This window comes from Equus quagga, chromosome 1 (genome assembly GCF_021613505.1).
Source record: "Equus quagga isolate Etosha38 chromosome 1, UCLA_HA_Equagga_1.0, whole genome shotgun sequence".
Classification (NCBI taxonomy): Eukaryota; Metazoa; Chordata; class Mammalia; order Perissodactyla; family Equidae; genus Equus; species Equus quagga.
The window spans coordinates 73328847-73344799 of NC_060267.1; the positions used below are offsets into that span (position 1 = coordinate 73328847).

The 15953-nt window shown below is 43.8% G+C and overlaps 1 protein-coding gene across 1 annotated transcript; it reads right to left on the reverse strand.

Moving 5' to 3' along the window:
- Positions 1–924: 924 nt before the first annotated feature.
- TXN (thioredoxin) lies at positions 925–15750 on the reverse strand. Its single transcript, XM_046681786.1, has 5 exons — positions 15593–15750; positions 10573–10677; positions 10088–10147; positions 1875–1940; positions 925–1139 (listed from the first exon to the last, which is right to left on the reverse strand). The coding sequence occupies exons 1-5, from the start codon at positions 15614–15616 to the stop codon at positions 1077–1079; spliced, it is 318 nt and encodes a 105-aa protein (XP_046537742.1). The 5' UTR covers positions 15617–15750; the 3' UTR covers positions 925–1076.
- Positions 15751–15953: the final 203 nt, after the last annotated feature.

Below are 15953 nucleotides of genomic sequence, written 5' to 3' on the forward strand. Positions count from 1 at the left end.
TAGGGAAGGGCCCATCATTTTACCAGTTACTCAGATTGTTACACTGAGAAGCAGTGTAGTATTTGAGAGCACGTACTCAGGCTCCAGCTCCCTTTGTTTGAATCTCAGATCCTCCACTGACTGGCGTGACACTGGGGAAATTACTTAACCTCTCTGCCTGTTTCCTCCCTGGGAAACAGGGATTACAGAACTAACTTCACAAGATTGTTGCAAAGATTGAATTAATATAAGGATGACGCAAGGCATATGATTAATTCTATGGTTTTCATTATCATACAAATTAAAAACTTTCTTCAAGCATTCGTCTAGCCCTTTGCTGTGTCTAGAACACAAACACTTAATGTTCTTTGAATGAAATAACTGGTAACTTCTACACCCTTTACCACTCAGGTTGAAACTTCTATCTGGCCTATAAATCAGTTCCTCAGCAACTTTGAGGGAATCAAAATTCCCATGGTAACATTTCTGGGAACTCCCTTGTGAGCTGACCACGAAGAATTCCCAATTGATACAATAGGACTCAGTCACCATTAGCAAAATTAGCAGCTCACTATGACCTTTGGGACAGGAATCTCAAACTAGAGATAGAGAATTCCTTCATGGGTGGACATCAATTTTGGTGATGCTGATCATTCAGACAGCACAGGGGCTTTTCCTGCTAGAACAGAATACTATTTATTTTCTCTGTTCATAAGGGTCAAAAAATAACAGAATTTTAACATACTACTCTATTATCTGCACTGCTCCCAACAAGATTTTTTTCTAGAAATACACTAAGGTAGTAATAGTAGGAAAAAGTCTTAATCAACAGCCTATGAGGTTACTAAAAACTGATCAAGAATATATGAAAATAATTAGGACATTAAATATTATCTAATGGCCACTTTTCATTTATTTTGAAAGCTATTCAAAGATACCAGACAGTTTTAAAAAGGGTAGAATTAATATTTTATTGTCACTTATAATCAGATGGCAGTTGGGTATATAGTCTTCATACTTGATCTTTCCTTTTTGTAAATAAAAAAAATTACAAGTTTTAAACAACTGATGGCTGGTCACGTTTTCAGAAAACACGATTAGATTAATCCCTTAATGGTGGCTTCAAGTTTTTCCTTATTAGCTCCAGAAAACTCATCCACCTGTTAAGAGAACATTGAATTGACATTAGATGTAGCATAGTGTCCCCATTTTGTGCCTAAGATATGATCAGAGAATGGGAAAGAAATGGGAGGAGGGGAAGGGAAGTATAATCTTAATTTAAAATTAACATCCTTGGGGGCCAGCCCCATGGCTGAGTGGTTAAAGTTCTCCACGCTTCTCTTCAGTGGCCCTGGTTCGTGGGTTCGGATCCCGGGTGGGGATCCACTCCACTCATCAGCCATGCTGTGGAGGCATCCCACGTACAAAGTAGAGGAAGACTGGTACAGATGTTAGCTCAGGGCTAGTCTTTCTCAAGCAAAAAACAGGAGTATTGGAAACGGATGTTAGCTCTGGGCCAGTTTTCCTCACACACACAAAAATTAACATCCCTGGGTAACACAGCTCTTTTAAGTTAAAAATAAAAAATAAAAACTAAGAAGAAAAATCCTCAAAGTCTCAAATACAATTTTTTTTTTACAGAAATACCTCTTAATAAAGACAAATGCACTTCATGATAGAAATACAAAGCACCAGTCACAGAGATTTTAGTGACCAGTTCCAGCAAAGATCAATTTTCAAATAGATGTCACATTATGTACTTAAATCAATGAAGAATGACATATTTAAATAGTCTTAAAAACACACAATGGGGGCAAGCTTCCCACCGAGAAGGGCTAAGTCCATTCAGTTTCTTCCTTTACGACATGTTTTCTTTCAAGGTCAGATGTACCTACCTTTTGCCCCTTTTTAAAAAACTGGAAGGTTGGCATGCATTTGACTTCACACTCTGCAGCAACATCCTGAGGGAGGGGGTGCAGGAGGAGAGGATGAGAACAAGACTGTGAATGCTGAGCTTTGACAGAAGTAACCCAAACCAGCATCTTTTTCCTGTTACATACCCACATCTCAGCATTAGGACTTTTTTTTTTTTTTTTGCATATGAAAATCAATATAAGGACTATAACAGCAGCACAAAAGCCAATTTGGTTATATTCTCAATTACAATTCTTAACGTGTTTGCTCCTCTATGAGGGGCACCCACAAGCAGCATGCTACCAGCATCAGATACTATACATACAGTGATTCACTAAGTTGTGTAATCAATTCTATCTCAGCTATTTCAAGTATCATAAAGGAGCAATAAAAAATTCTGCTGTAACCGCATTCAGGATTTTAATCTTAACTATTCCTCAGAATTAGCACCTCTTGTCTTTCCTCACGGTTTTTCCAATTTTCTTAAGGGAGTGATCAGAGAAGATGATCATAAAGGCTCCAGTCCATTGTTAGCAAGAAAAATTTATTTCCAAGAGAATTGTTCAAGAACAGAGTCACAGTAATCTAAAGGGACAGCTCCATACCGGTTTTTCTGTCTATTTTTAATTAAAAATTCACTTGGAGGTTCTCAAATCTGGCTGCATATCGGAATCACCTGAAGGGAACCACAAATTCCACACACCTTGCCTCCCCCCTTTAAATCAGTATAAAGCGGGACTCCTGGCTTGGAGGAAAATGGATAAACTTTTAACATTGCTAACTGGGCTAGCTGGTGCACATTTTCTCTTCTCCTAGATGTGGCTCTTATCTAACGATTTTTCTGCAGCTCAAAGGTCATGGCAGTCTCAAGCGTTTTTCAGTCTCATTACAGGAAGATGAAGTGAGAGGGCAACACCACACACGCAATACGTTGTTCACACGGGGTTCGGAGGGAAATGCCATGAATATGGTTTGGTTCAGACGAGAGTTTCAGGTGAAGAGGTCCAATAAGGATTGAAAATGTCAGCTTGGCATTCAAATAAGGAGGACAGGAAGGAAAGGCAGAACCTCGCAGCGCCTAAGAAGCAAAAGCTGGGAAGGACAGCAACCGAGGAGGCAGAACTCTGAGAACCAGAACTCGGAAACCAGAGGCTTCACGGGAAAGGAAGGTCAGCTATAAACACCGTGGTGGTTTCTAGTTTGTGATTCGGGAGCAAGGGGCATAGGAATTAAAAATGGAGTGGCCTCCAGGAGATGGTACACACCGGCCTAACTTCACCTCTTCCTCTGAGACTGCAAAGAAAAGCATGACTTTACATCCTCAGGAATTTGCGTGCGGACTGTTGCGAGCTTGGGCAGGAAGCGTGGTGGGCACTACTATTGAAGAGTTCTTTCCAGAGAACCTTTACTTTGTCTTTAAATGCACCAGGACAGTAATGGCTGGAATAAAAATGGCTAATACTGAATGCCTACTATGCTGCAAACACTGAATATTCGCTGAAAGCAAGAGTTACAGGGAATTACCAAGAAATGTGAGAAGACTATCAAAATGAAGATGACAAAGTTTTAACTGCACCAGTTTACTACTCCAGTGGCTCCCTTGTAGTATGAGCATCCAGGATGGAAAATCTGGGTGAAGAGTTGACAGCAAGACTACGAACTGCACAGGTCAAAGGTCCTGGACGAATTGTGGATGAGCAATCAGGAAGTCTAGAAGACGGCAAGTTAGAAGGAGGGAGGGACTAGTTTAGCTAAAAGGTTAATAAAAACTGGTAGTCTATGGGGCTGACTCTGGTCCAGATATGAAAAAGAGAGGAAGACTGGCAACTGATGTTAGCTCAGGGCAAATCTTTCCCAGAAAAAAAACAAAAAATCAAAAACCCTCTGAATTGGTTTACCCACTAGCAGATATCTCTTGAACTTGAATATCTGGGGACACTGGGCTTACCCCTCATGGCACTGGAGAGCAGGTGTCTACTACAATCCCCACCCTCTCTACGTGGCACCTGTAAGCCACCAGCTGGATACCATCTTTCATGTACGCAGGTGGCAGAAGCCTCAAGAGGAGGGTGTTGGTTTTGTTTTTACATCCACGGTGGGAGGGCAGTGGTCCAGGAAGAATGAGCACCCTCTCCCCCACTTCTAATCATAGAACCAGGCTGGAACGGAGCTGCACGGCATGTGAAGGCATGCAAGACATCAGGACCTGGACACTATCACAACTTTCAGACAGGAAAAGCCACTCCCAAAGCTTTATCAGCAGAAAATAAAGGGTCCCAATCAATAAAGTCATAGTTTAGTCAGTGTTTTCAGATTCTGGATGCCTTACACCTCACTGAGCCAGAGGTCAGCATTCCTGCATTGATACAACTGCTTAACTTACAATAAAATCATAAAAAAACTGGAAAAAAGATAAAGGCTCACAAAGAAGTGGTGTCAAAGCTTTAAGATAGATTCTTGGTGTGTTTTAAATGATGTTCATGCATTTTATTTTAAATTGCAGTCAGGTCTTTAAACGGTAAGTTTTTAGTTTAAGCATTCAGCATTGTCACTTTCCTTGGGTGTGAAAGTGATTTTTAAAGGTGACACAGGATTTCGTACTATAATCCCCCATCCTGGGCTTTTAGGTTATTTCCAACTTATGTCCATCCTTATGAATTAAGTTCCCAGACACATCCCCAGGGCAAAAAGCTTAACGTGGAATTGCTGGGTTTAAGAAGATCATTTTCATTTTTAATTAATTTCTATAAGTATAACCCACATTCAATGCTTTCCTTTATAAAACCCATGTTAGATGCAATGAAACACACATAGACACTAGGTGTAATGCACATACAATGGACTTTTCCCCATGAAACCGTACATAGTCATTTTTTATGGTCCAATAGCATTCCTTTATGGCTGCATCATCATTTTAACTAATCCACTAGTCAATATGTAGGAGGCTTTGATTTTTGCCTAACGTAAACACTCTAATCTTCTATATAAATATCTCTACTTCCTGGTTCAATTCCCATCGCCTGAAGTAGAATTGCTGAGAGAAAGAGCATGCTCAATTTAAAGGCTCTAGATAGATACTATTAAACTACCTTCTAAGGAATGTGTGTCAGTTTATCAGTATTCATCACGATTTCTGCCACCCAGGTTAAGACTTTTCATGTAATCAAATCATCCATCAGCTCTTCCCTACCCATTTCATTAAATGCATGGGCTTTCTTCAATTTAGCATCAAACAGACTTTAGTTCTGTGACTGAACTTTTCCAGGCCCATGTCCTCAATGGCAAAGGAGAGAAACAGTTCAATTCTTAAGACTACAAGAGACAAGGTGTTTCATGCGCTTGACGGTGTCTATCATTTCAGTACTTTTGAGGATTTTGATGTTTAAATTTCTACTAGATTTTACTTGGGAATAAAGGTAGAGTTGCTACATTTTAACCCCAAATGGTTAATCATTAACACCCGGTTCAACAGACCTGGTTCTGTTTTTTGGACTTTCTCTTCTAGTCCACGGATCAACCTACCTAACTCTGTTTAGGCGACCAGCCTCTTTTAACTAGTGCAACTAACATACTTTATTTTTATGGGGCTTGTCCTTTCCCATCCTCCACAATTTCATCCCCCCAATTATTATTTTTAAATACTTTCCAGGATTTTCCTGACTATATTATTTCAGAATATCATGATCAATTTCCCAAAAATGTCAGTTTGAGTTAGACAATTTTGGGAGTACTGACATTTTAACAAAACTGAGTCAATATCTAGGAACACAATATACCCATCTATTAAAATTTTTTATGGAACTTGGTAAAGTTTAGTAGTTCCTCAACTAACATTTGATCGTTACTGTCTAAAGTTAATGTCTTTTTTGTTTTGTTTTGTTTTTGAGGAAGATTAGCCCTGAGCTAACCACTGCCAATCCTCCTCTTTTTGCTGAGGAAGACTGGCCCTGAGCTAACATCCATGCCCATCTTCCCCTACTTTATATGTGGGACACCTGCCACAGCATGGCTTGCCAAGTGCTGCTGTGTCCACACCCAGGATCCGAACCAGCGAACCCTGAGCTGCCGAAGTGGAATGTGCGCACTTAACCGCTGAGCCACTGGTCAGGCTCCTAAAGCTAATGTCTTAGTTTTCTTTTGTTTTCTACTTCTTGTTCGACAGACTAGTTGCCTATTCGTGTAGTGATCTGAAAGGTATGCATACTTCAAAATTTAATTACTTCTGAGGTTTTAAAAACATTCATAAGGCTAGCTCAAGCCCTAATGACATCCTCACTTCCTGGTTTTTTTTTATAATCTAGAATTTAAAAAAACTTACATACAGTAAAATTGACTTGGGGGAGGACATACAAGTTCTCCCAGTTTTGACAAATGCATAGTCATGTCACAACCACCACACAATAAGGATACAGAACTGTTCCCCAGTCCCTTGAAATGTCCTTCAGCAGCTCCTTTGAAGTCAAACCCTCCCCTACCCCACCCCCCGGGAACCACTGATCTGGTCACCATCCCTGTAGTTTTGCCCATTTGCAGATTTTTATTAGTTTTTATTGGTAAGAGTAACAAGACCACATTTACCTTATTAGTTTCATTGGTTTCTAGCTTAGCCCTCCATAGAGCTGAGACAACTTTCAACTTGCTTTAGTCACTTCTGTTAATTCATTCCTGGCTGTGCTAATTAAAATGGAAACACATGGCATTCTGAAAGGCTGCAAAACAATCAGGTCAAAATTACTCGGTTTCTTATTTTAATTTACAAAATAAGTACCATGCCCTGTAGAGAGCTGGGAGTAGAGTCTCAGTCTTTCATTTTCAAAAGAGCTGGTACTCATACTTTTCTATGAATTCAAAATTATTTTGTGTGTGTGGGCCAAGCCCGTGGCCAAGTGGTTAAAGTTCCACATGTTCTGCTTCGGCGGCCTTGGTTTGCAGGTTTGGATCCTGGGTGCAGACCTACTCCACTCATTGGCCATGCTGCGGAGGCATCCCACACATAAAGTAGGGGAAGGCTGGCACAGATGTTTGTTAGCTCAGGGCTAATCTTCCCCAAGGAAAAAACAGGAAGATTAGGGGCTGGCATAATGGTTAAGTTTGTGCTCTCCACTTCAGCAGCCTGGGTTTGCAGGTTCAAATCCCAGGCATAGACCCACACACTGCATATTAAGCCATGCTGTGGCAGCGTCCCACACACAAAACAGAAGAAGACTGGCACAGATGTTAGCTCAGGGTGAATCTTCCTCACCCAAAAAAAAAAAAAAACAAATTTGTGTACCACATATTATGTCCATGCCTCCTAACTGTCCATTTAAATCTATTACACCTAAAACAATTTTTTCCAAATGTTTAGTGATCCTTCTACTAAAACTGTATGCTGTTCGCCCCAAAGACATTATAAATGTAAAGTACCCTGGGCCTGAAGTTTAAGGTCAGCAATTATCTGCATAAAAAACAAACTAATTCATTTAACATTCCATCTATTTAATAATGACCTAATATTCAGAAATTGATGCAATCTTTATCCCTTATCTGCATTCTTTTAGAGTTGAAATGAGGTGACGGTTTTACCTAGAGTTCCAAAGCAACCAGAAGATCCACTCATGTCATTCGTAAATTCCTTGGGGAAAAATAACTCCTAGTTGTTCAATGAACCTGCTTTTTGTGTAAATTTCCTGCCTTGCTAATTCTGCTGAATGGCCAGGTGAGTAGGAGCTGACAGAGACTACTGCTACGTGTATGTGGTGACCAAAGGGTGCTGGAATGAGTTCAACTTTTAACTCTGCAACAGATCAATAAGGCTAGATAGTATAATAATACTCATTAGAGATATCCAAAGGAAAAAACTGCATGGTGCTCCATCCTTAGAATATGGAGGCAAAGTGAAAGGCCTCCAATTTGTGAGAGAGTCACTCCAAGGTTTGGAATTTGCAGGGTGATCATGAGTAGGCCACCCAGACATGACGGAGGAGCCCTGCCACACAGAAGTCCTTGACTGCTCTGCATACCTACTTCCCAAAGGATTTGGACTGAGGCAGAAAGAGCACCTGTCCTCGGTCCAGCATGGTCCAGGGTCAAACCCACAGGCTCTGTCTCGGCTGACCTACTTCTCCTTGCGTGCTGCAGTCCCATTATTTGTTCAGTGGAGGTGCTAATAAAAAGTGTCCTTGTAGTTACTGTGGGGATCACCTGACCTAATGCACACACAGAGCTTACCGCGGCATCTAGCATGTTATTACTTTCAGATAAAATCTATTCAGTTGCTATGACAGGGTCAGTACCAGATGGAAGTTTCTCTAGTCCCTTCCAGGTGACATTTTCACCTGGTTAAGGTGACCATATAGGAAAAACAAGAGTGTAAGTTAGGTTATAAGAGGGAGCAAGGCTTTTGTTCACAAACACATGCTATCTACTCTCACTTCTTTGTTTAAAACTCTGGGACACATCAGAACAGTAACTTAACAACCATACAACGTTCACTGATTCCGGACCTACTACATGCAGGCAGGTATGCTAGGTGAAGGGAAAACAAAAGTGAATCTAACAGGGTCCCTGACCCCAAGAAATTGACAGGGACTAATGGTAAAGGACAGACACAGAGAGATCATTATAGTAATAGCTAATATCACTAAGTACTTATCACGTGCCAGGCTCTTCGCAGGTATTATCTCATTTAATCCTGATAGCTGGTTTATGATGTTGGATTAACACTGCCTTTTTACAGAGGATCAAAGTGAGGCAGAGAAAAGATAAATAACCAAGCCTGCCCAGCTAAGGAGGCGCAGCTGGGAAATAAGCAGGCAGTCCAGGTACAGGATCCTCCCCATTCTATTACCACAAATGCAAGAGGACAAGCGGGGCAGAGGACATGATGGGGACACGGAAATGGAAACTAACCTAGTCTGGGGCATAAAAGGGGTAACTGGGATTCTGGAGAAGACGTGAAGCTGATGACTAGGAGTTCCTCAAGGAGGAAAGGAAATGAGATGCCAGGTAGAGAAGACAGTGCCAGCAAAGGCAGGAGTGTGGAATCAGAAAATGTGCCGAGAATAAGCAATGTGATGCTGGCAGGTCCTCACAGGTTTAGAAAGTACTGCCATAAACCTTTTAAAACTAACCTTTCAGTACCTTTCTTAAACATTCCATGTTTGCTCACTGAATAAGCAACCTTGGGAGGCTGAAGGGGCAGGGATTAAGATCTGGACAGAGAGAAGAACCAAGGGAGATGAGCCTAAAGCAGAAGTCACTGAGACAGGATGAGAACCAGGTGCAGCGCATCAGACCCTAACCCCCTCCGGCCCCGCTGGGGCTAACGAGGAAATGCCCACACAGCTGTAAAGAGCCCCTGGGTGACCCATCTTGCTCAGGCCCTCCCAGTTCAGGGGGCTGTGTGAGAGCGAGGCCACGTGCTGGGCACCGGACCTGCACCCCCAGCACAGAGCCTCCTCTCAAGTGTGTGCTTAAGAGCATCAGCTGGGAAGGCAGACCACCTCATTTGATATCCTGGCTCTGCCACTTCCTAACTGTAACTCCACGGCAACCTCTCCGTCTTTCAGTTTTCTCCTCTGTAAAATGAGGATGATGCCGGCACCAAGGCTGAAATGAATCGAGACTTGTAAAGGACCCACAACAGTGCCAGCACATATAGCGCTAAACAAGCATTTGTTAAATCAAACCAACCCTGGAATGTCCCCCAGATTACCCTCTCAGCCCTCTACCAGGAACCCTGGTGTGTGTTCTTTAAAACAAATGGGTTTTCTAATTGACTAAAATCAACCAAGGCACTTGTGAATATACTTCCTTGTGTCATTAATTCACAACCTTAAAAGGAGTCCTCCAATTTGCTGACACCACCAACTCTGTCGATTGACTTATCACAGCCAAATCTAACTTCTACTTATTGAGCACCTCAGAATGTTAGGTAGAATTATGTAGTATTTCAGAGAGATCGGTGACTGGGAAGGGACAGAAGCCACAACCGTCTGTCGTCATGCTTTCTTTAGGATGTGAGGGCTATAGCCCTGATATCTAGGATTAAGCCCATAGTTGGCACAACTACCTGTTCTTCCAAAATAGAACTTTTTGGCTAGGGTTGTGGTTCTAGTAGTATTTGACATGTTTATGAAAACAAGCACTGTGCGATGCAGAGGGAAAGGCCAGGGTGAAAGCTTGGTTGTGTTCTTAACTTCCAGCCACGTACCTGACAGTCATCCACGTCTACTTCAAGGAACACCACATTGGAGTACTTTTCAGAGAGGGACTGGAAAATTTAAAAGGAAAAATCCACCAAGATTTAGAACTGGGTAACAGCAATCAACACACTCAAGCTTCTTAAATGGAAACTTAAAGTATAGACTAACTAAAGATCCAAAAATTTAGACCAAGGATCAGGGAAGCATAAAGGACATCAGTTTTCTCTGAATCGAATTTTTTCTAATACAAAATAATTTGCTACATCAACTTTTGAGGCCTAAATTTCAAATAGGGCCCATGTTTGGCTGGAAGACAACCAAATTAACTTCAAAAGTGGTCTTCAATGGGCTACCTGTGTAAAACTAAATTAAGTTGTTATACTATTACTTTTAGACCAAAGATCTAACAAAAGATCCCCAAAGCTTTTGAACTGTCCTCCTTTCCTAGCTTTGTGACCACAAATCTCATACAAAGAAGTTGTTTAATACTCACATGAAAGAAAGGCTTGATCATTTTGCAAGGCCCACACCACGTGGCTGAGAAGTCAACGACTACGAGCTTTTCTCCTGCACTGTTCAAGGCCTCCTGAAAAGCAGACTAAGAAGGGAGAAAGGAAAGTGTAAGGTAAATGGCTTCATTTCCAAAAGCCCTGGTTAAACCTGATAAAATGTGACAGAAAGCACGAATTGGAGGTCCTGCTTTCAGGACCTAATTTTTAGTAAAAAAACCAAATCAGAACAAACTGTTGGAAGAAATCCTACAGAGTGTGGTAGTGTTACCTGATAAGATGCAACAAGTATAATGTATATAGTGTATCGACATTCGTGTCTTCACGAATTTTATAAAATATTCATTAATCTATAGCCAAACTAAGCAAACAAAAGAAAATAGACATTTGTATTAAAAATGTTTCCACATCAAATCTAGGTATATTTATGGTCAACATTCACTAAATGCTTATCGACTGATCAAAGGGGCCACTTCCATTGCAGCCACCAAGGCAGAGAACTCTACAACGAAGACACCACAAGTTAGCTTTCTTTTTAAAAAGAGCTAACGCTTTTTTGATTAAACTATTTTCTACGGTAGAACACGCCAAAAGCTCAAAAAAATATCAAGGAAAATAACCTCCCCAAACCCTCACACTCAGACAATCACTGTTGACATTAAGCATATTTCCTTGTATTCTTTGCAATGGAGTTCCCAGAGTCGAGATCATACTGTTTATCTTTGATTTCTGCCCTTTATCTCCAAACTCTGCCCTCATTGTGGACCAAACCAAAGATAGTTTTAGTTCCTCATGAAGGGAATTTCCTTAGATGTTATTTTGCATAAGCAGTGCATGTTAAATACAATTCCACCAGCAGAAATGATCAAGAAATCCCTTCCCACCAACCTCCCTGAATAATTAACTCACAGTCTTGACACTGTAACCTAGGAACCCAACCTTCTAGTTAACAAGAGACTTGTTTTTACCCACAATTAGTCAGTCAGTGCTGATCAAAAGCGGAGCAATGAAGAGAAATCAAAACATAAAAACATGTGACTGAAATCTAGGTTTCTTCTGGGGGAAAAATGCTGGTCACGTTGGCTTAATTGAAACGAACATCCCCCTCCCTTGAACGCTAAGAACCCTATCAGATCTGGTCCAGTAAAGAAGGAAAGTAAATAAAACACCATTAAAAAAAAATCTAAAGTGAATTCCTCTGAAGTACAGTTCCTTCTCTCAATTTCTGATTTCCACCTTATTTTGGGGGGGAAACAATTCCCAAGTGGTGTTCCTGATAACGGTTAAGTCATGATGGCACTAACTCCCATCCCACCTTTGGATGTGGGGAGACGTGTCGGGGTGCGGGTGGGGGTGCTAAGCCACAGACAGTAAGCTACAAGGAGAGAAGTTATTATTTACAAATCATTTGTAAAATTACCGGTTTTCCAGCTGAATTTCACTCACAGCCTTCCCTAACACGATTTTTTTTTAGGTCAAACCAGCCACTCTTCACTGCAAGGTCCAGGTAAGACAGGAAAAAAGTCAAGGAATGACAACATCTGGTCAGATCGACACATCTGTTTGTGAACACGGTTGGCCTTCCGTAAGTACTTGCAGGGATTACTTTCAAAACAGAAGCTATTTCAAACACCCTCAAGGGGTCCCCAAAACAATTCTGAATCAAAGTCAAGCAAAACGACCTAATATTCTGAAAAGAGACAGGCAACAATAACTTTTGGCTTAACTGAACATGAGTTACAGAGCCAGGTGTGTGTTGACGTCACGACAAATTCTCTTCTCCTGATACTTAAAGTTTGCCTAAAACAGACATCAGTTTAAAAATGATTCAAGATTATCTAACTAAGAAAAAAACCACAATTTTTAGCTCCTGGAAACTAACAATGAGGATTAATAAAGGTACCCATCATGGACACAAATATTCCGAACACAGAACACTATAACTGGGGTAGATAAGAGCAGAAACTAGCATCTCTTTTCCTAAACATACCCATTCCAAAGGTAATTAGTTAGAAGAGTGGACGTAAAGCATTTAGTAAAATGCCTGTGTGTAGAAGATAGTTCAATAAACGGCAGCTGCCATTCTTGGGGGAAAAAAAACCGGGGTGTTGATTTCTTTCTCATCACATTTATGATCCATTATCCCACTCATGTCTGAAATAGATCCCAGTGGCTCTGAACTACCAACACAGCGCCTCTGAGTTATCTCAGATGGCCAGTGGCACCAATTTAGTCCACCAGGATGAAACTCTAAGGTGCATCCAATATTTACAAGTAATGTTCAAATTCGTTTAATTTTGATTAATGACTCTGGATCATAATTTTGAAGATCAACTGATTATCAGGGCCCTTGGGCCCCAGACTGTAGTGCCTTTTTTTTTTTTTTAAAGATTTTTTATTATTTCCTTTTTCTCCCCAAAGCCCCCCGGTACATAGTTGTATATTCTTCGTTGTGGGTTCTTCTAGTTGTGGTATGTGGGACGCTGCCTCAGCGTGGTCTGATGAGCAGTGCCATGTCCGCGCCCAGGATTCGAACCAACGAAACACTGGGCCGCCTGCAGCGGAGTGCGTGAACTTAACCACTCGGCCACGGGGCCAGCCCCTGTAGTACCTTTTTGAGTAATGAATTTCCTGTCACCCTTGCACATCTTCTCACTGATGAGGGGAAGAGCATGTCATATTTCTGACAACTAAAACAGGGAAGGGCTGAAAGGCGTGTTCCAGGAATCAATCCATTTTCTGTTTGTCCTGTATGGATTCGGAGACAACTAATACAGGCCACTCAAAGGTCTGCTTACTCCTTCAGTGGGTTCTCACCGGTTAGGTTACACTGATGAGGCTGGCAGACGCTGGGGAACAAGCCCTCCCCACACAGACATTTGTCACTCAGTAGGCATTGAATCAAAGTACGTAGAAGAAAACCCAATATTAAGGATCTCTCTTTTCAACAAATGACAGGGTTGCTAATTTTAATATAAAAGCTCACACAAAAAAAAGAAGCTCCCAATAGGAAAAATCGATAAGGACATGCAGATTAACAGACTACAATTAGCCAATCAACATGTCGGGGGAGAAAAGTTCAGTCACAATCACTCAAAGCTACTCAGATTACAGCGAGATAATTTTTCTTACTAATGATTTGGCCAAAGTTATGGGGGAAAAGTCAGCGTTGATGGCGTGCAGTGAAATGAGAATTCTCATGTTTCTCGCCGCATCTACAAGCCTTAAAAAGGTCACATCCCTTGGGGCTGGCCCCGTGGCCAAGTTCGCGCGCTCCCGCTGCAGGCGGCCCAGTGTTTCGTTGGTTCGAATCCTGGGCGCGGACATGGCACTGCTCATCAAACCACGCTGAGGCAGCGTCCCACATGCCACAACTAGAAGGACCCACAAGGAAGAATACACAACTATGTACAGGGGGCTTTGGGGAGAAAAAGGGAAAAAAAAAATTTTATTAAAAAAAAAAGGTCACATCCCTTGACCCAACCACCATACTCCAGACCCCAACCTGAGGAACAGCATGAACTCTGTACAAAGGTTGTGAACAAAATATTCACTGAATCATGGAAAACTGCCTAAACATCCAGCAAGGTGTTCAGATACTGAAATGATTACAAAAGCTTCTAATTACATGGAAAGTGTTCCGGCTAAATTAGACGGAAAAGAAAAAAAGACACAAAACAGGACACATAAAATAATCTCAATTACTCTGGTTGCTTCTAGGAAATAGATCTCTCCAAATGTTCTACAATGATCATGTATGTTTCCTGATTACAAAAGTAACAAAAAGATAAGGGATCATTACAGAGAAACTTCTGTTTCCCGAAGCCCATCCCAGCAGCTAACAGGTCGGGGCACTGACGGCAGGGGAGGACCCGCCTTTCCCCTGCTTTACTGGGGTTGGGGGTAGCGCAGGGTAAACGCTTTGGAGAGGTCTCTCACTGTTCCAACATCAATGGTCTCTTACTTTCCTTTCTCTGGGTTTAACAAACATTTGAGTGGCTACAGTATACCAGACACAATGTTAGGCTCTGGGTTTTCCAGGCAGGAGGGTATCAGCCTGGCCACGACTTTCCAATATGGGAACACTTTTTGCCTTGGACATTCCTAAAAGGACAGAACCACCATCTGGGTACCCGGAGGCCAATGAGCACACAGACGGGCGCGGCTGCTCCCAGGGGAACTTCTGGCTTCTGCAAATCCCACTGACTGAGGGTGAATCACACATGGGTAGAGCAGCGGAGTCCCCTGGGCCCAGCCTTGGGGACTGAGTCATTCCAAAGCCGGCACTGCCGGAAACACGCCCAGCGCCGCAGGAGGAGGAGTCCCAAGGGCTCGACGCGCACCTCACTTCCTAGCGGCTACCTGGGCCCCTGGGGCCGGACTCCTACTTTCGAGCAGGGTCTCCAGCCCGGGACCGCCCCCTCTGCGCGGATACAACACCCGTTATCTCAGCGGCCCGGCAGCGATGAAGGCAGCCGGGAGTCTCCGGCCTAGACCCGCTCCCAAGGGAGCTCACTCCACCCAGCGCGGGTGGATCACGCCGCTCACCCAGGAGGGAGTGGCGGCCAGCAACCCCGTGCTTTCTCCAAGGGGCCCTCCATCTCCTGGCCCGGACCCGTATCGGGATACAGATGGGGCTAAGGGGGGCCTCCCTCCATCCCCTCACTCCATCAGGGTTTCCTGGACCAGGGGATGCAGAACGCGCAGTGGGGAGACACCCGGGCGCTCCCCGCGCGAGTGCATCCCCCGGGCGCACTGGGCGCAGGCAGCGCTGGGCACCCCGACTCCGCCCTCCAAGAGGCCCTCGTCTCTCTCCGCGCTTCCTCCAGGGCATGCTCGACCGCCTCGGGCGCACCCAGGCCCGGGCTTCTCGCAGTCCCAGGCCGAGCCGCTGCGTCCCCTTCGCCCAGGGATGCGGACGGGCGGCCTGCCCACCTCCGGCCCATCGCCTTCCCCAGCGACGGAGGGTGCACGGCGCGCCCGACCTTCCCCGGGAGCGCGTACCTTGCTCTCGATCTGCTTCACCATTTTGGCTGCTGGAGTCTGACGAGCGACCGTAAACAGCGATGGAAGCGGATCGAAAGAGTCGGACGGAGCTTGGAGCGCGCGCAGCCCTCCTTCTCTTTATACAACAGGGGCGGGGCGGGCGGGCGCGCGCGGCGTGCGTGTGGCGGGGACGCGCCCGCTCTAGCCTCCTGCGCCCGCCAAGACTCCGCGGCCAGGCCCCGCCTCCCGCAGCCGCGGAGCCGCCGGATGGGGACGGGACCACGGTCGGGGGCGGGGCTGTCGCCGGCGCGGGGCGGAGCTCCAGGGCACCCCCCCCCCCCCCGACCCCCGGCGCCACCTTCCCACACCCGAGCTGGGA

What these genes read in the sequence shown, in the direction of transcription:
- TXN (XM_046681786.1), bottom strand. Translation starts at nt 15,616, where the DNA reads ATGGTGAAGCAGATCGAGAGCAAG. An exon ending in TAGACGTGGATGACTGTCAG is followed by an intron (nt 1,941 to 10,087) that starts GTACGTGGCTGG and finishes CCCCTCCCTCAG; the next exon opens with GATGTTGCTGCAGAGTGTGA. An exon ending in TTTTTAAAAAGGGGCAAAAG is followed by an intron (nt 1,140 to 1,874) that starts GTAGGTACATCT and finishes TTCTCTTAACAG; the next exon opens with GTGGATGAGTTTTCTGGAGC.